At 38.0% G+C, this 21245-nt stretch overlaps 1 protein-coding gene across 1 annotated transcript in view; it reads right to left on the reverse strand.

Moving 5' to 3' along the window:
* Positions 1–423: 423 nt before the first annotated feature.
* The window catches only part of slc4a11 (solute carrier family 4 member 11), a 141164-nt gene continuing 120342 nt past the window's right edge, over positions 424–21245 (reverse strand). The window contains exons 14-20 of the mRNA XM_084742073.1: positions 20827–21055; positions 20314–20420; positions 14917–15082; positions 10499–10672; positions 7809–8004; positions 3531–3700; positions 424–1363 (exon numbers count right to left, since the gene is read on the reverse strand). Of these exons, the coding sequence (XP_084598199.1) occupies positions 1297–1363; positions 3531–3700; positions 7809–8004; positions 10499–10672; positions 14917–15082; positions 20314–20420; positions 20827–21055 (1109 nt within the window). The 3' untranslated portion in view covers positions 424–1296. The remainder of the gene's footprint in view (positions 1364–3530; positions 3701–7808; positions 8005–10498; positions 10673–14916; positions 15083–20313; positions 20421–20826; positions 21056–21245) is intronic.

Here is a 21245-nt window from a genome sequence, read left to right on the forward strand (position 1 = left end):
TTCTTGTGTGCTATTACTTTTTATACTGAGCTAAGATTTTTGAAAGCTTTCGGCACTTTCTTTGTCCCGGTTCGAATGAGCCCCTCTGACAGAACCACCTGGTCTAGAACCACCACTGCATGAACACAGGATAGAAAACACTTTAGATAAGATTCACTTGCCTTACAGGGCTTCTGTAGACCATGACACACACACACACACGTGCGCACACACACGTTTTACTATATTCATGCACACCTATCATTGACATAAGGCATTCCCTTCATCTAACCCCACCGATCACAGCTTAACCCTAACCCGTACTCTAACCTAAACCTTTCCCCTTAAACCAAGTCTTGACCCTCAAACAGCTCAGACCCCACAAGTATAGTGAGCTCCCGCTTTCTGGACCCAATGGATATAGTAAAACAACACACACTCGTACTCCCTTTCCCTCTCCTTTAATGAACACTGACACTTGGAATGATTTAGAAACTAAACATGTACGAACACAAGTGTCCTTCATAGAAAAAGGGGGAATCACAGCTAAAAGGTGCAGGAATGTAAAGTTTTTAACACTGCACGGTGACAGCAATACAAAAGATTGACTCTGCAGTGGCCTGGATGCAGTCAATCAGTCAATTTACCGATGGAGAAGTATTTAAGTACTTATCAACACAGTGTAAGTATGTAAAATTTACCCGGATGACAGTGTAAAAACACAATGTGAGTGCAAAGTGTCAGAAAAAGATATTGTTCATACTTACATTGTGCCGTTACAGCTTTCTAAGTGAACACTGGCAGCATTTTTCTCCCTTACACAGTATTAGCGAGCACTTTAAGCACTTACCCACAGCTTAACACACAGATGAACACACTGCAGTGAGGATAAAATGTCACCATAGAAATGTAAAAGGTGTGAGAGGTGAACATGGAGGTATATGGCACTGAACGATCTGACAGGGTCAAACAGAGGTGAAACAGGGAGTTCTGGGCGGTCCAGTTTCTCGGTGGAACCTTCCCCCAGAGAGATGCTGTCTGTCCATGTTTGGAAAACATTTCCTACGGCTCTCATCTCTCCTCCACGCACACGCACGACTTCCCACATTTCCAGTGCTTCACCTGTTGAGAATGTTCTTATCGGATACAAAAATCAAAACAGTCGGTATTTCCTCCTTCCTTTTTTTGCTTCCATACAGTTTTGCATTGAAAAATACGTTGTTGTTTCTTTTTTTTTCTAAATCCTCATTTTTCTTTTTTTTTTTTTTAATTCTAGACGTCTTTTTTTGTGGATCCAGAACTTGTCTCCATCCGTAGCTACATGTGTTGGGCATCCATTATGTCCAGGTATTTGGCCTCAATGATATGAGGAAGCACGTTGTTCCTGAAACACAGAGCAGACAGAAATTATGTTACTTGTTGGGCCAGAAATGAGAAAGGAAACATAAGAAAAAAAACACAAATATCACACCATCAAACTGTCAGATCTTATCAGACATGATTTATCACTTTCTTCTCAGTTGCATCAGTGAACAAGAGAGCAAATCAACCGTAGAGTGGTGGCTGATGTGCAAGTATGTGAGGTGGGGGTGAGAAAAATGCTGCATATGCTGTGTGTCAACTCGAAAGTGATACTTCACACTCAAAAAAACTGACAAATGGTTTTTCTTTTTAATGCTGCAAAATTTAAATTGCAGCTGTTGAGGCAGCACAAGACTGAGCACGATGTCCCTGCTGCATTAAAGACGCTCTATTTCTAAATTAACAGAGGATTAAATGACTAAGTGCACTAAGTGACTCAGTGTCAGTGATGGAAAGTAAGTACATTTACTGAAGTGCAGTTCTGAAGTACTTGCACTTTACTTTTTTGTGTGTTCATACTGGTAATCCACTACATTTTGGAAGTTTATGTTGAACTTTTTACTCCATTCCATTTATTTGATGACTTAAATTAATACACAAATCAACCAATAAAACATGATTTATTATTTGAAATTAATCAAACCAGCAGTTTATAAAACAGCTGAAATTAGCACCACCTTTACCAAAATGCAAAATTAGAGAGATTAAAACATTAATGCATCACAGTAATAATAAGTAATCCAGTAATATAATACATATGATTCTGAAATAGGGCATTCTGCATGTTGGTGAGCTTCATTTTGTCATTAATTGGAAACGTTTTCTAACAGTAATCCAGCAGAGACCTAATTTACTTGTATATTTCAATATTGATCTGGCTCACTATAATGTGCTCTGATACCAAGTGGTTCATGCCAGCCAGAAAGGTAACCATGATGATGGAACTCTGTATCTGATCACTGATTGGCCACTTGCTTTAGTTAGGACTTTACATCCAACGTGAAGTAATCCTGGTGCAAGAAATTACAAGTTACTAAGGCTCTAGTGTCGACTTTACACCTGAACGTACACAAAGCTGATGCAAACCACTGCACATCTCTAGAGACACAACTTTAAAAGAATGCTGATATTGTGTCTGGTAGACGTGTAAATATGTGCAAATGTGTAACTTTTGCATTATGCACATTAGCCAGAACAACTTTATAAGCTGACACAGGCTCCTAGTGCTGTGAAAAACCCCCCAATTAATTCTGATTTAAATGACTGACAAAAAAAGTACAATGCATCTTCACAGAAATGTTCTTTATGTATTAAATTTTGGTCAATTTATGAAAATTTAAAAGTTTTCCAAAGTGACCTGACGTTGGTTTCTGCATGCTGACACTGCTATAAACCCTCAAAGTTTCCATTTGAAAAACCCATAAAATAACGCAGATGGGTTTGCCCTTTAAATATGGTGTGTAATGGAAGTGTGTGGTCAGCAGTGCTGCAACCAAATCAGTGGAACTGATCTCATATTGTTACTCTCACGGTAATGAACGCCATAACAGTGTTTCACTGAACTTAGATATCGTAATCTGAAAAATAAACTTGCAAATGTGCTTCATAGATTTACAGAAACAAAACTAGGAAGACAGTAATCCTTAAACTTTGAAAAAGATGTTTGATAAACAGAAAAAGTTTACTTACTTTCTTTAAAATTTCACAGTGTTTCAAGTACAAACCATATTTTATTTTATTGAAGATATTCCACTGGTTTGTTGCAGCGAGGGTGGATGTAAATTATTCTGTGAATTTACAAATACCATATATAATGCACTGCACCCATCTGCTGGTAGTACCACAGCCTCCGTTTCACACATTATGTTTGGTAAGACTGAACTGCAGCACAAAACATTTGTATCTCAACTGAACTGCCAGATGTTTCCAGCTGTAACACACTAATGCTCATTAAAGAATTAAAACTGGAATTAAGAACACCCGAACTGTCAGTTTTAATCACCAACAAGGTGCTGTTTAGAGAGATTTGGGGTTTTGACAACGCGTCCACAGACTTTAGTGTGGCTGAAACAGATCCTCACCCAGAGGCAGATTGAGGTCAGACACGGCACTCGTTACCTGCTGAATGTCACCCCGGTTTAAAGCACTTGAGAAAATCGTTTTCTGAGACAAAATTGCCGCAGTCGTACCTGATTGGAATTAGCAGGATCATGAGCAGAGGGAAGATCATCTTCATGTACGGTATCGGGTACATGCCAAACGTACACAGTACCAGCAGCTGCATCATCTGCAGGAAGGTGAAGTAGTGGATCTTTCTCTGGGGCACTTTGCGGATGTAGTGGGTAGGCGGGTAAGACGTCTGCAGGAGGTGAGAGGATCAGGACAGATTAAAATACACAATCTACCCTCAGGTTCTTTTCCCTCGCTGTCCTCAGGTCTCCTGCAGTCTTAAAGAAATGACTCAGGGAAGTGGACGGCCCACACACCTCTAAGAAGTGCACTGCGGGTTTTAGATCATAAATAACACTAAGTTTGCAGTGGATGCTTCGTTATGAAGTGCATTAAGTGTATTTATAGCACGAGGGGTCTCCTGTGTGAGTGTGTGAGGAGGGGTACAGGGGAGAGGCTGCTGATATTATTTTAAACCTGCACTTAATAAGATGTTTCTATAAAAAATATACCTGTTTTTTTCCAGTCTAAGTGGAGCGGCAACAAAAACAAAACTAATCTCCACAAACTTATCTGGTGCGTGTAAAGGAATTTTCCTCCTTTAGGCTAAAGGTGATATAACCAGGTCAGTTACAAATCCTAAAAGCATTATTTCAACTCTCTCTGCCTCCTCTCTGTCTCTGGGCCAGCTGGTGCAGCTGTCCTGATAACACTGTCTCTGTCTCCCTGAGACCGAGGCCGTGGGAGGATGTTTGTGCTCTACCTTAGGTTTTCAAAGTGGGAGGCAGCGCTCCCCAGGGTCAGAGCTTAACGGTAAAGATTGCCCGGGGCAAGTAAAATACCATATCAGACTAGTAAATATGGCAACTGTGCAGGAGACAAAAAAGAATTAAACTATTTTAATTTTCGAGTAATGTTTTCAGCCTCCCAAATTTGGAGGTTTCCCACTGATCTGTTTTTATTATCATATTAAACTGAATATCTCAGGGTTTAAAACATCAGCGTGGACATTTTTCTCTATTTTCTGACATTTTTAAGACATTGCAGTCCTAGATTAAATATGACAAGTAACTCTAGCCCTTGTTGTTATTTTATAACCATTAATAAATAAAACAAAAAAAGTAAAAATTGATTTTGGTCAAGAAGATTTCTGACCCACTTGTCTGACCGGACAAGTGAAAAAAACCCATTAAAGTTGAACCTTGCCAGGGGGGCTCCAAACTGTTTCAGGGGAGTCTTAGTGAAATGAACTGAAAAATATTATATTAGTTATCATCAGCAGTGATCCAGAACGAAAATCTTCACAACGTAGTGAGTTTTGCCTTTAATGTGTGTAATTTAAGATTGAAGCAAAGATTGTTTCTGAGCAAAAATGATGAAATCTAAAATGACTTTATGTACGGCTAAAAGAAATATTTTGTAGATTTTTGTCAAGCCTTTAAATTTGAGTTTTACAAGCAGAATCAATTTGTTTAAAATCTGCAGAAAATCAGTGGAAAATTTTGTGAGAATTCTGCAGTGCAGATTCCATGTGGACCTGGTTTTTATATTAGTTATCAAAATCTAACCTAATCTAGGCTCAACAGCTGAGTGTTTATGGGACCAATTAACCTAATTATGATCCCACACAAATCCAGGAATTGAATGAAACTAAGCAAGAAAGTTTTCTTGACAAGAGGACAGCTTCAGAACTGCGTGGTGTTTATACGCTGCTTCACTTTGTGTTGCTCCTCTATTCTCCTCGATCGAGCTTCAATAAATGCTTCTTCAAGGTCTCCTGCAACGTCTTCAATCACGAGTTCAACATCTCACACTGTGAACCTTTCCAACAGGAGCTGATAAATTACCAAATTCCCCTGCCAATAAAAGTATGACACAATCTAAATTATTACCTGCGATCATTCTGACTTATTGGGAATGTACAAAAACAAGACTCGACAAATCTCGACTCTGTCATATCCGTCTATGTCATAAATGTGTCACTGAAGCTTGTTGTTGAGGCAGAGTTTGTGATCCACTTGATGAAATCAGTACATAAAAACTAAATACAAAATTACTATCAACCATAATAAACATAAAACTGACCCCGACCTTCATGTTGAATATTGTAACGTTTAAAGCTCTTATGCACATTCTCTGCTGAATACTTAACATATTCCTGCACAAAACTTTACAGCTCTTTCATTTAAATAACATGTGGTACAGATATTTAGAATATTTTTCCACATTTTATTGTCAATTTTCTATGATGCCTCTTGACTTGCAGTATCCTTCAATCCTTCTTTGTATTTTTCTACTTGTTATGTTTATTGTTATGCACCAATACCAAGGTAAAGTCCTCGTATGTGTAAACCTTCTTGGCACTAAACCTGATTCTGATTCTGGGTTTAGTGTTAATAATAATAATAATAATAATAATAATAATAATAATAATAATAATAATAATGATAATAAAACTTTTCTGGATGGATGCAATAATGCTCAGCTTCTTTTTTTTCTCATCCTTTTGGTGTTCTTTAGTTTAAAGAACAACACAATGCCTGGATTGTTAAACCTTATCGTACTATGCTGTCTGCAGTCAGACATTACATAACAGGATTTCTGGGTACTGAAGTTAAAGATCCCCTGCAGACATGTTTTAAGAAATATAAAAAAGACTCTACTTGGAATAATAACTGGGCTTTTACATAAAAATGTTAAAGACAAAGAAATCTCCTCTAAAAAAATAAAAAAATAAAAATAAAATAAAAATAAAAAAATCTACGACTATACAAATATGTTTCATTTCAGTTGTTTGACTACTGGACAAAAATTGTCTCCTACTTCACTGTAAAGTCATTTCTCAGTGTATGTATGAACTAAAAACTAAAACTAGATGTGAAAAAAACATTTTAGTTCACTGAAATAAAAAAATCTGACTTCACAAAAGAAAGCAAAAACTAACTGAAATGATATTGTGTACTTACAAAGCTTGCTAAAATGAAATCCAAATATACAGGAATAGTCTGTCAATTTGTCAACCCATTGAGTCAGTTACCCTGACAGTCTTATGTTCTCTTTTGTGTGTGTTTTTTGCGTTGAAAACAGAGAGGAGCTGAAGAGCAGACAAGAAAAGGGGTAGAGAAAGAGAGAGAGAGAGAGAGAGAGAGAGAGAGAGAGAGAGAGAGAGAGAGAGAGAGAGAGAGAGAGAGAGAGAGAGGAGAGAGAGAGAGGGAGAGGGAGAGAGAGAGAGAGAGAGAGAGGATAACATGCAGCAAAGGGTTGCACGCTGGATTCAAACCAGGGCCGCTGCAGAGCACTGATGCACAGGGTCGCCCCATAATATCTTTTCTGATCTTCTTAAATCTTGCCCCTGACAAATACCACCATATTATAATTAAAAAAAAACACTTAAAACTACTAGTACAACTAATAATAAAAACTCAAACTAGAAGTATGAAACTAGAACTAAAACTAAAAACTTTTAAATAAAAACTAAACTGAAATTAGCAAACCCACTTTGCAAACTAACTGAAACTAAAGTTAACTAAAAAACCAAAACAATTAAAAGACATAATGAAAAGAAAAAGAAAAAGAAGAAGCTATAAAAAATTTCCCCCTTCAGCACATGAGTGTGAAAACATCCCTCTAGTGTCAAACTCTGCAGTTAAGTGAAGCTCAGACAAGTGAAGTGACAAAAAGCGAAATCCATTTTCGAGGGGAAGGAGGGCATTGAATTCTTCTGAACAGTTCCCTCTCACTGCCATTTGGAGGCGCTAGTGTGTGCAGTTCGAGAGGTACAGTTACAGAGGAAAATGGCAAAGTCTGGCTTCCAGTAGGAAGGTTAAATCGGACACAAGAAAATAGATTCTTTTAGATTTCCTTTTTAGGGAAAAATATTTTGCAAATATTTGATGTGATTTAATTTAGAGGGAGTTCAGCAGCAGGATAATGAATAAATGTGGATGTTGGAAAGCATCTTAAGGTGGCTGATACCCAACACTAGAATAATATGTTAATAATAATGTTAATTTACGGGCTGATCTGTCTTAATTCATGAAACCCACCTGGTATTCTGAGGAGACGAAAACAAAGAAAAAAAATATATTTGCAAATATTATTTGACTCAGGTCTGGTCCTCCAGCACCGGGCACCCAGTCAACCGTTTGATCTGCAGAGCCCTACAATCGACATATGGTCACGCACACATGCACACATGCACACACACACACACACACACACACACACACACACACACACACACACACACACACGTGTGTGTCTATTAACTTACAACACACACACACACGCCGTCTCACCTGCTCCTTGAGGAGGAGGGCCATGCGGTCGCACATCTGGTTTCCGTCGATTGAGGTGAGGGCGATGTAGAGGAAGAGGCCGTACAGGACGGGTTTGGGGATCCACTGCAGCGGGAGGGGCAGCAGCAGCACCGACACGCCGATGAAGATGTTGGCAGTCAGAGACGTCAGCCGGGTCTCCTTCACCTGGACGATGCTGAGGAGGAGACACACACACACACAAACACACACACACACACACACACACACACACACACACACACACACACACACACACACACACACACACACACACAATACAACACACACAAAGAACGGTTACTGGAAAGCTCACAATAGTTTCATACAATGCAGCAGAGAAACATTTTCTCTGGGATTTTCTTATCAGTCTTCTTGCACATTTTATATTTGAAAAATTCTCAATTTTTCAGAGTTTGAGGAAAATGTGTCTATTTCTCTTGGTCTAGACTGTGGTGAACAAAATAATCCAGATTTTTTTTACAGTATTTAAGATGCATCATCAGCAGCCCTTGTTTCTTGTTTAACCTTAATAAATACAGAGGGAACAGACACTGTAATTCACTTTAATCCCACATAATGAAAAACTTGCTCTGATGTGAATGTCTTCTGATTGGAGTGTTACGAGCTCTTGTATTTTTTGTATTTACTGCGTTTATACATTTTCTATGATTAAACATTGTCTACTTTCATACCCATTTGTCTGTTTTAGCATCATTTGACAATCAACACGTCCCCTGCACTGTGTGTGTGTGTGTGTGTGCATGCTGTGCTTTAAAAATGGCCTCTTGTGCAGAGTTGTGTTATCGAAAACTGAACAAAAGTTGCATGTTTGAAGATGCCGCTTCTTTTTCTAGGCTTAAAACTAAAGGAGACTGTGCTTTGTGGCTGCTAACCCTTTGTAACTGCGTCCCTTTGGACTTGAGATCTGTGGACACTGTGGGCAAAACGCAGCTCAATATCCATCTGTTTAGACTTGCCTTTGTGCAATTTTATTATTTATTTATGTTTATGTTGTTTTCACTCTTCTTAAGTTGGTGTTTCATGTCTCTTCCTTCATTTTTATTTTTGCTGTGGAGCACTTTAATGTGAGGTTGTGCTCTTGAAGGCCCACATTGACATATTAGAGTTTTTATGTAAATATATTTTATTGATTTTCAAAGTTTTCGTACGACAAGAGGACACAAAACATGTGTATTTGACTTCAGCTCACCAACTCAACTCCCAAATACAAAAGAAGTATTATTCATCAATGTATGTATATTGTTTTATTCTGTTTTATATTTTATCCTAGTCTAATTTTTCTATATATGATGTGTGTGAAGGAACTACAACTCTCATTTCGTTGTGCAGCCCTTTGTTGTGTACTGATAACAAAAATGACCTTGATATTGATGTTAACAAAAACAGACAGATGTGAAGGAGGGAAAAATATATTAAGATATCACTTAGGGTTGGGTATCAGTACTCAATAAGGTATTGATTAACCCAGTACCAAGCAGTACTGAAACGAATGAAATGAACCGACTTGAGTTTAATCCTTTTTGTACAAGGATCTAGAGATAAATATTTATATAGTTTTGTTCACAGCAGGCGTTCTTGATAAAGAACCTTCAAAAAAACACTACTGAATTAAGTACAGCCTAGCACTGGTATCACTTGTAGGTTACTGGTATCGTAATTTCTTAAATGTCAATAGGACATTTATGTGTTCCACCGTCCTACTGTTTATCAACAGGTTCTTGTAGAGAGTAATTAAGATCCAGAAAGGGCCTCCATGTCTTAGAAAAGTTTTTTTTTATATGGGTCATATGAGGTACTATCTTTCTAGTAAAAAAGAAAGTAGTTCGGGTAGATTCTACTGCCGAAAGGAATGAAATGAAACTGCTCACAGCAAGGTCTGTGGATTATCTTGAGTAACTGGGTCATGATTTCTGGAAAGAGACACTGTTTTTTTTTGGTACTTTGAGCACAACAAACCAAGTGCCATTTAGACTCATTATATTTGAGAGAAGGCAGACTTCTCTACGGTTGATATCTTCAAAACTCTGCAACTCCCACCAAAAAAATCTAAATGGAAAAATAGCACCACAGGCCAGAGGGGAAAGTATGTTTTTTTTCTAATCTTGGGGCGAACTGTCCCTTTAACATGGCTGAATACCCTGTGCAGTCCACTTCAGAGGGAGATACTATGAGATTGAAATGCACCCACTGACTATGCACCTGCAAAAAACCCAAACTATCCCTTTAAAAACCACTGCTTTAAGTAACCACTTAAATTTCCATATAATCAGATATGGAAATTTGGAATAGTTTCAAGAACCCTGAATTTCATACTTTTCTACAGCTAATATCTGTAATTAGTCTTATAGAACGCTGTACCCTATGCCCCATTTATTACACTTGACTACTTAACAAATCTGAATATATGCTAACTACAACTTTGCACATATCTGTGCGGCCGGGATGATGAACTTAATCCTCTCATCTCTTAAAAGCTCCTTCACCTCTTCCACCCGGAGAGAAAATGGTTAGTTACATAGTAATCATGCAATCAGGGAAGAGCAGGATACAGTAGCCTGCAACACAAAATTACAGTCACCACATGCTCTGAAGACGACCTTTAATTGAGCGCCTGATTAGCGGCGGCGATGAAAGGGCGGGCAACTCACGTCTCGTAGAGGTGGCCCCCCTCCACGCGCTGCTCCACGAAAGCCAGCTGGCGCACATGGAGGGTGGAGTGGGGGAAGGCGGCGTGCATCCAGGGCAACCCCAGCACCGACATCAGTATGTTAATGAGCCCGGAGAGCATCAGGTCCCAGTGATACGCCGTGCCCTTCAGCAACCTGAGGAGCAACACAACTGTTACACTCCGCAGAACAGTCGACAACAAACAGCTCATCTCGACGACACAGAAAACAGATGAAAAACACACACAGATGGAGACGTAAAAGGAACATTAGCATACAGTAATATTTAGGTTTGAGCGCTCGTGACAGTAGTCAACCCACACTCACACGCACAAACACAAAGGGCATCATTCTCCTAAGGTTAGCGCTGCCCTTCAACACAACCTGAATAAACCCACTCTCATGTTTCAGTTATTCTTCTCATTCAACGTACGAGGAAACCCGTGTTGTGCATTCCCTCCTGTTATCATAAGCAAAGCTCGAATCGATATGTCACTGACGATGACATCATAAGCCGAGCGTGACATTACTGTAACTTTACATAAAAGAAGGACTGCGACCTTTATGATGCCACACCACATTTTTCTGCGCGCGTTAGTGAGGGATCACTGCTGTGCCTCTTCCCTACCTCTCCAGCTGGCTCGGTGGGAGGGCCGTGTGTGTGCTGGTGCGTGTGTGTGTGTGTGTGTGTGTGTTTTTTGAGGGAAATTCTCCCTAAAACTGGAGCGGGGTTTGTATGAGGGGAGGCTGGAGTTCACAGCAAATGTTCTGTAAAGAAATATAGACACATATTGATCACCAGATGTGTCTTACTGATGTGCCCTTGAACATGACATTGAAATCAGCACACTGTAAATCACTGTGGATAAGAACTTAAATGCATGAGTCTAACTGACAGCTTATTAGGGCTGCAACAAATAGTCTGACGCTTCAAATTTTCATCCGTAACACTGAATATTTTAATACTGTGCAGCTTTTTTCTAAGTCTATTCATTCTGTTTAAACCCAGTATTTCTGCAGAGCTGCAGATAAAGATTGGGCTAAACTAATATTACTGTTATTTGTTGAATTAGATTCCAGTCGTGGCTGCGTAGGCGTCTGATTCTGACTGGTGTGATCCAAACATTTCCAGGGTTTAAAAACTTTTAAAATGTTTTCTGATACAGTTACTAATTTCCTGTTAAAAATGTAGTCAGTAATGTAATCCAAGTATCACAATATTAAAGTACTGTAACTTAATATAAGGTGAAATTGTCTTGCCTCATATGGTGTTTTTAGGGTTGCAACTAATGATTATTTTCATCGATTAATCATTCAATTATTTTCTCAATTAATCGATTAGTTGTTTGGTCCGAGAAACATCAGAAAATGGGGATGAATTCTGATCAAAGCTCAAGATGACGTCCTCAAATGTCTTCTTTTGTCCACAACTCAAACATATTCAGTTTACTATCAGAGAGGAGTAAAGAAACCAGAAAATATTCACATTTAAGAAGCTGAAATCAGAGAATTTTGATTTTTTTCTTAATAGCATTTTTATGTTGAAAACTTTTAAATTTACCTTTAATTCTCAGGAAAGAATACAGGATAATTTGTCCCTCTAGCGTGAACGATCTGACATAAACTATTGTTCATCAGTCTTCTGTCTGTTGACTGATTTAATAGTTGATTAATAATTGATTAAACGTTTTATGTTTGTTGTTAGGTTTATTAGTCTATCCAGCTGTTCCTTCCTTGGTTGTGTGCAATTTACTGCTTAATTGATTTAAAGACAAAAAAATTCCACCCAGTTTTTCACTACAGGCCATGATAATAAATTGGTAACTGTGTGCAAAGCATATGGCAGTATATCATTATTTATTTTAAAACTGTAATCCCACTAATAATACCCATGTTTAATAAATATGTCTGTAATCTGATGATGTCTTTTTTTTTTTATCTGAAACTGTAATAAAACAGTTTTTCGTATCCAGATTTCTGTAATCTCATTACATGTAATCTGTTACTCCCCAAGCCTGCACATTTCTAATAACTCCAGAGCGCTGTATAGTCCAAAAGTCAAAATTTATTGAAAAAAGATGTATGTAATAGTTTCTAAAATTTGCAACATGTTTTATCTAACAAAATATTCTGCTTCAATCCATATTTGTTGACACTGAGCTTTTTAAAAACAACATTTTCACTGCAGTCTAAAAAACTGTTTGCTCTTCCACTTGCCACCAAACTGTACGCAGCAGGTGATTTGTTGGACCGAGCTCAACTCGTTCACCCGCGACTAGCGAACAGAGTCATTAACGAGTCCTTTGGTTCTGTGTTTTTTAGACCCAGAGAAAAAAGGACTCAGAGAAAAAGTTGCAATTAGAAATCTGTCTGCTGCATCGATGAGTCAGGCGGAGTAGACTAAACTGCCCTTCTAATCCCGCGCTCTCTCTGCTACCAGGGGAAGGAGAGGGGAGGTGGTAGGTTAACAAGAGGGGCGCTTTTTGGTCATTTTGCTAACAAGAGGAATGGCCACCCCCTCATCCCGTCTACTGCCTGTATAAAACATGAACCTATAGGTTTCTCAAGAGCCGTAGTGAAACTTACAGTGTTGTGGCTCTGGCTGTTGCCATCTTGTGTCACAGTCTTTCTTGTGTAGTCATTTCCTGTTTTATTTTGGTATGTCTTTATTATCTCTACTTCTTATCTTTGTCTGCTTTCCTGCCCTGTAGAGTTGCGACTGTTTTCACCTGTCCCTGATCATCTCCCAGTGTATTTAGCCTTGTGTCTGTTCCCCCTTGAGCTGCCAGTTCATCCTCGTCTGTAAGTTCAGCATCACCGTGATTCCTTAAGCATCTTTTCCAAGCATTTTCCCTCTGGTTTTTCAGGCTTGTCATTTGTTATTTTGGATTTGTAACCTTTTGGACTTTTCTCTGGCTCGATGTCTCCTGCTGAGCACAAGCCCTTTTTGTTTTGATGTTTGTGTTTTTTAAATATTATTGAACAACTACTGCTTTGCCTCCCTCTGCATCTCTGGGTCCATATTGTTCTGCTGCTTGATGAGTCCTGGCATCTCAGCTCCGTCTAACTTCCAGGTTGGTTATAATCCGTGAGCGTGAGTGGAGCTGAGGCAGGCCAAATAAAGTGGCGACCCAGCAGCTAGCCACCTGTGATGGCACCAAACTGTGACTGAAAGTGGCCATTCCCCCAATTATGCATAACTTTAAGCTTTAATACAATTTAAACTGGTGAATTATATAAAATTTATTTTTTTGGGAGGTGATGTAAGGATGTTCAAAGCTTGATTCACAAAACCTCACAAAATCTAACCCTTCTAATGTAAAAAAAAATACATTAAATTCTGCTTATCAAGCTTAATTTTCACTGAATTTCCTTCAGTGCATAAGGGTTGGGTTAAAAGAATGCTTAGTGTATGTTAATTTGCATAATGATGACAGATTTTTTTCTTTTTTAAATAAATAAATAAATCTTGATGTAAAATAAAGAAGAGATGCAATTAATGATCTGTACAAGTGGAAAAAAGTCCAAATGGTTCAATAAACATCAGATTTCTAGACAAACAAAAAAGATGTCAAGCAGGTAAGGGATACAGGATAAAACTAGATAAAGAATCTGAGGAGAAAAGCAGGAACAGAAATAGCCACAACTTTTTCCATCTTCTGTCCTTTTGTTCATGACACATGATGACTGTAGTGAAGACTGAACACAGCAGCAAACTGTGTTTACCAGCCTTTTTATTGGTGTTCACCTACAGCTAACAGGAAGTCTTTGAATTTTATTGTTTCAGTTAGATTTTTTTGTGCAGAGTAAATAAGATTGCAATAGAATTATTTATAAAACAATATGAATAGTGTTGAAGAGATCAATACTGTCTTGGAAGTAACACATTTTTTATGGTGTAACAGCCTTTGTTTTGCCTTCTAGTGACATTTAGATCCAATTAATTTCTGCCCAAGAAATTGCAGATGATAAGGGTTGAAATTCCATCATTATAGACTTTAACTGTAGGGCTGCTTGATGGCTGATGGCTCTCACTTGCAAATTTAGATGAATGGGGTAAAAGCTCAACATCGTGTTTTGGCTCTGAGGCTTCTCCAGAGCTCCCTGACTGTGACGATTTGACTCAGATGTCAAGTTTCTGGCTCAGTTAATCTTCCCTTCCTCACAGACTGTCAAATATCCAGCTTCAGCAAATCCCAAAGTGGGGTCAGTGGATCCTTAACGGTCCTTGGTGGCTTTTTTTTTATCGGGTCATAGAAAGAGTTTAGGCCAGTTAATAACCAAGAATGAATATCCCAGGTATCAACCTCATTAACATTCACATTTCAAAAGTTCAGACAGTGTTGTAACTGTGAATAAAATCATGGATAACATGAAAAAGATGTCATGATTGGCTCTACCTGTTTTCTGGTGCGTTGGTCAGCGAGACAACAATGTTCTGATCGATGAAGATGAGGAGGGCCAGGAGGAAGCCGAGGCCCATGGCGCTGACGACGTTCATGGCCGACAGCCGCTCAAACGGAGCCACGTTGAAGACGGGCCGGTCGTGAACTTTAAAGACTGGAACTGTTCAAAGAAGGAGAGAAGGACTATCAGTTACTCGATCAACAGAAAATACATGACAACTGTTTTGATTATCTATTAATCATTTGAATAATTTTTTCAAACAACACAACCTGACTGAATGAAACATGAAAATTTGCTGGTAAATTCAATATCCTTGGGTTCTGGAGTGTGGGTTTGATGAAACAAGCAATGTGACATCACTTTTGTACGAAAGAGTATTAAGATCAGGTGTAAGGAAAAATTGTTGAGGATAAAGTCAAAATATCAAGAATAAAGTCCAAATGTTGTGAATTCAAACTGCATTAGACAGTATTAGTGGCAAGCATTAAAAATAAATCAGAGGAGGAATATTTTTTTTTTTAATTTTGCATTTCAAGAAGAAAGTAGAAATATAAAGAACAAAGTCAAAGTGTTCAGAATAAAGATGAAATGACAACTTGATTCTCAACATTTAGAAGTTATTATCAAAATGTAAACTGTGAAAAACTGACAATTGAAAAAGTCTGTCATTTTTTTTCATGATTGGCAATAATACTGAAAGTGTGACTTTGGATTTTGGTTTAGCAAAACAAACAATATGAGGACGGCACTTTTGTGCAGTTGAATATTAAGAAAAAAAGTGGAAGAATTTTTTAGATTTTGCATTGGAAAATGGTGAGAATAAAGTCAAACTTTCAGTACTGGTGCCAGTTTTTATTTTCCTATTTCCAGAATACAAATGAAATGTTGTGAATAAAGTTGAAATATTGAGAATATGGATGAAATTCTGAGAATAAAGTTGAAACAGTGAGCATTAAGTTGAAATGCTGAGAATAAAGTCAAACTTTCAGTAGTTGTGCCAGGCATGAGACAAAATAAATTAGAGGAGAATAATTTTTATATTGCATTTGAAAGGTCAAATAAAGCAGTAATGTCAAGAGTAAAGTCAATATATAAAGAATGAGGGTTCGATGGATGATGCCATCGTCCATCGGGATGCCTGACAGTTATTGTCCACTGAACGCTCTACCAGTGTAACATAATGATGCAAAGTGCCTTAGAACTGATGAATGAGCCACAGAGCGAAAAATGAAGGATGGTTTATTATAATAAAACCTTGCTTTGATTTACTGAAGAAATAATAGTGCCCAATTTGTGATTGATATCCAACATACACACAGATATAAAAGGTATAAAACAACATGTAGAGAAACTATATCAGTACTATCATCGTCCATCACAAGGTTTCACTCTGAAATCTCCATATGACAATTCAGTACACGGCGCCAAACCCTGCTGAGAATGAAGACAAACTGACAGTATTTGTGTCATGCATGAGAAAACATAAATCAGAAGAGGGATATATTTTTTGTGTGTTTTAAGAACTAGGTTGAAATCTTGAGAATAAAGAGTTGATTAAAGTTGAAGTTGATGAATAAAGGAAAAAAGAACTTCCTCCTGTGATTTATTTTTCTTATGCCTGGCACTAATACTGCAGGTGCGACTTCATTCTCGACATTTAAACTTTATTCTCAAAAAAAAATCTTCCTCCTATCATTTTTTTCCCAATCTACCTTTTTTTTTTTTTTTTTTAACTGTTTCCTGTTATTTTACAGGCAAAGCAATACACTGATTAATCGAAAAGGAAACCGCAGATTAATTAATAATGAAAGTACTCCTAAAATTATGGGTTTTATTCTACTGTAAACTGTAGTTTAGGACACAACCTACTTGATTACATCCCCACAACAGCTAAGTCATGAACAGTTTCTTTTGTGGGCTGGTGATAGGATCCAATTTTGAAAAAGAATTTCCAGCTAAATTTCACTCACTTTGCTCCAAAAACCCATCAGATTTTGTCTTCACAAACATAACTGTCTCTCAAACTGTAGTGATGACTCATGTTTTCACACTGCCGATTGTTTTCTGAGAGTGGCTGGATTTTTTTCAAGTGCTGGATATCTCATTTAGGACTGTATCCGCTCAAATGCGGCTGAATTAAGTGCAGTTGGTTAAATTTAGGAAGAAATGACAATACAATAATGGGTCTATTATCTTATGACTTATTGTCTCTGGAGGTAAAGGAACAGAAAATTGGCTGGGCACTTAAATTTAAATTCACTTGAGGGTTTGGCGCTCGTCTCTGTGCTTCTGTGTCGACCCCTGGAGAACAGCTGCTGCCTTGGCAACAATGAATGGAGATTCAAAATGATGCTAAACAATAGAGGATGAAAACTGAGAATCTCCAATGTGTTTTGGCCTGTGCCTTGATTAAGGAACATAAAAAGACAATAAAGGCACCAAATATGGGAGACCTCGCTGTTAGACAGCCTGTCCTGGAAGTAAACAGGATGTAAGTTTGAGCCCTTCAGCAGGTTTGGACCTGCTGTTCAAAACCCTAAAGTGTAAATATCCTCTAAACAGAACTGCACGGCCGCAAAAAGACAGCTGAGCAACCATTAATCCGCTTCTTTTTTTTTTTTTTTTTTTTTACAATTAATGTCTCTCATGTTTCATATTTAATGCAACTCTTACCTCACCAAACCAATGCTGTGGTTAGATTTAACGTATTTTCAGCTATGTTTTTCTACATTTGCCCTAATTAACAGCACAGAAACACAACTGTTAATCACTTCATCATTCATTAAAAAGCTGTGAGGAAACATATATGCCCGCGCATGTGGTGTAGAGATACCACATGGGAGGGGATATTTCGGGTGTCTAGAGTTCCTGAAATTAACCCTCTGTACATTTTCTGCATAGACAGAAAAGAAATATATATTTTTCATCTTTGTATATATTGTTTTATACTGTATATATTCTTTTTTTAATTTGTTTTTTGCTTTTATTTATTGAATTGTTATGCCACACACCGCTGAAGAGTTGCACAATGAAAATGTCTATCTATCTGTCTGTCTGTCTGTCTACACCTGATGTGCATTTCCACAAGAAACATCCAATCACAGAAACCTGATAACACAACAATCTGCAACTTAAATCAATTCAGTTCGGGATTCTGAGTCACTTTTGTGTGAATTTGGCAACTATGATTTGGCATTTTGTTCCAAATTGCAACAACAAAGCATTTTTAATTCACTGGAGCTCTGTTTCGCGCCTCCACTGACTTGTTCGCCATAGCAACAGCGGCTGAGTACCATCGTATTGAGAAGGATCCACTCTATCAAAGAAAGAAAGTCAGACTTTTAAAGATAAATCTACAGTATCATTAAATTATTATAAGACAGAGAAATATTAAGGATATCTTTAAAAGAAAGAATTTGACGATGGAATTTTTGGATTTACCTTGAATATCTCACAGGGCAGCTATGTTCCACAATGTTTTTCATGAGTTACAAGACATTTGTCAAAATCTGAGGGTCAGTTGGCAGGAGGACCTACAGTGAGAACTGGCCGATGAGGAATTAGGGTTAAAAATACTGTAAAATACTGGGAAATAAATAAAGGAGGTCAGGGGAAAATGCACTTAATATAAGTTAATAAATAGCTCCACAAGATGGAAATGTCAGGCTGAAACAGGAACATTTTTACATGCAATCTGTTTATGCACTCTAGGAAAAACTACTGGAAAACAAAAGGCAGTGGTTTGGTTCTTACGGTTCCTTAATCACCAAGACTTTGCCTAATGGGGAACCAAACACAATTGCCAAATGCCAAATCAAAATATGACTTTGCAATGATAAATGTCGGGGTTGTCACGGCTGCTCCACTGATCCTCAGATTTTGGAAAAGTACATCCCCTCCAGACTTAAAAAAAAAAACGATGGAATCTATGTTAGAAATATTATCATGTGAACAAATGTTCACTGGAGTCGATGATGAAGGTGAGAAGTTCACTGGACCACCTTTTTGCTCAAAGCACTGCTGAGACACTGTAATGATCTGGCTGTACTGCTGTGGTTGCTAAGTGAATACTTTTTGTTAAGTATGTGTATTCACCATGTACCTTTGGTGTCTTACTGTCTACTGATAATACTGTCTGTTTGTGTATATCTAGAAAAAGAAAACCTTTAGTTACAATAAAAAAAAAAACGAAAAGGCAATTCAGGGTGGGAAAAAGACTTGTGTGACATCAACATCTCAACACAAAAAAAAAAAAGCGAAAAAAAAAAAGCAAGGTCATCACAAAGGTCATGGTCATAGAGTCACTGACACAGCAAAATAACTATTTTTTTTATTATCACTATCTATCTATATCTAATATCCACAACAAAATATCCATGATTAAATTTCTATAATGTATAGAATCTACAAATCTAAAATTTCAAAATAAAAGCTTAAATGCACATACAGGTAACTTTGCACACAGCCTGTTTGGAAACATCGTAATTATTATTCATTAAAAATCATTTTAGCATGAAATCTAACCATACCCACTTGTGAACAAGGATAATATCTGGTGTTGAAATTTGGGAATGATGAAGTACCCAATTTCACTAAACTCCCTGAGCAGGGATGCGACTACTGATTATTTTCGATAGTTTACCTGCCTAGTTTCTCGATTAACTGATTAATCATTTTGTCAATAAAATATATAAAAATCATGACCCCTTAACTTGTCATGCTTTATATGTCCGACAGCCAAAGTTATTCAGTTTAATAGGACAAAAAACACAGAAAAGCAGGAAATATCCATATTTACAGGATAAAAACACCACTCTCTGCCCTTTTGCCTGACAAATTACTTTAACTATCAATCAATAATAAAGTAGCGATATTTTTCTGTCAATTGACTGATCGATTAGTCGCCTAATCTTTGCAGCTCTAGCAAAGAGTAAAGGCTCAGAGTTTTGCATGTTGAAGTGTTCTTACATCAATGGTAAAAACAGGAAAACAAAACAATGCTGTGGTTTGTTGCAGGCTGAAAGACTCATTTGACTAAATCCTTGTTGACTAAAGTTAAAATGTTGAGTAAAAGTCAAACTTTTAGTATTAGCGGCAGGCATAAGAAAAAATAAATCAGAGGAAGAATATTCTTCATCATTTTGCATTTCAAGAATAAAGTTGAAATGTTGAGAGTAAAGTTGACATGTTATTTCGACTTTATTCTCAAAATACAAAAAAAAAAAAAAAAAAAAAAAAAAAAAATCTTCCTCCTCAGACTCGTTGCACAGACCGACAGACACACAACATGATTAGACTAACTAGTTGTTTAGTCTAAATAAACTCAATAGTTTTACGTAGCATGAAAAATGCATTCTCTAGCATCAGGTGAAGCAACAAATGATACTAACGCTCAATGTCACTGAAAAGGTAGGAGCCGATGAAGGAGAACAGCAGCACTGAGATCGGCAGGGCGCAGTCCGACAGCACCTCCCTCACTTTGGCATGCAGGAACGGACTGAAAGAGAGCGGAGGAGAGAGACAAATAATAGAGGAATACAATTACTGTGGACAAGACAAGGACAATGGCTGCAATCCTGACACTGCTTAAGTACCTTGGTCCGCCTTTTGCTTACACAATTGAATCCGGCTTTGAGGTTGATTTGATTACTGGGAGCAATCAGAAGTAGAATATTAACGCTTATTAAATCACAGCCTGGAACAGAAGCTTTGACAGAAAAGGGAGCTTTGTAAGAGCTGTGAGTCTGGAAAGTTCCTTCAAGCTCTGTCACTCCTGACAATCTTCAGAGTCAAGGGCCAACTCAGCAGTATTCGCCCTAGCCAGCAGTGCTCCCACCCAAACACAATTTAAAGTTCTCTAGTGATTTATCTTAGAGTGCTGCAGCGCTGCAGTGCACACGTACCTCCGTTTGAACTGGTAGAGGGTGTAGCCCATCCATAACGTCCCGAGCATCAGCAGGAGGCAGAGGACAGGCCTCTCTCGAGTGCACTGGATGAAGGATTCAGGGAGGGCATTGACGGCCATCCCAGCCGCCACTTCGCTCCTGTTTCCCCCGAGCAGGTCTCTACTCTGAGAGTAGTCCTCTATGCTACTGTTAGCCAGTGTCGGGGCATGGTAGTACCTGTGAAAGACTGAAAACGCATCCAGTGTTTTTACTTAACCTGACTAAAAATCCCACACAGAACATCCAGCAACATGCCACATTAGCAGGCTGGCTCTAAGGATGGCAATATCAGTCAAATATGTGAATACATATTGGAGAAATCAACATGAAATTCTGTACCGACATTCACAGTGCCAAGAGGATGAATCCTAATGAGT

Source organism: Lutjanus erythropterus, chromosome 18, assembly GCF_056507025.1.
Source record: "Lutjanus erythropterus isolate fLutEry1 chromosome 18, fLutEry1.hap2, whole genome shotgun sequence".
Classification (NCBI taxonomy): domain Eukaryota; kingdom Metazoa; phylum Chordata; class Actinopteri; order Lutjaniformes; family Lutjanidae; genus Lutjanus; species Lutjanus erythropterus.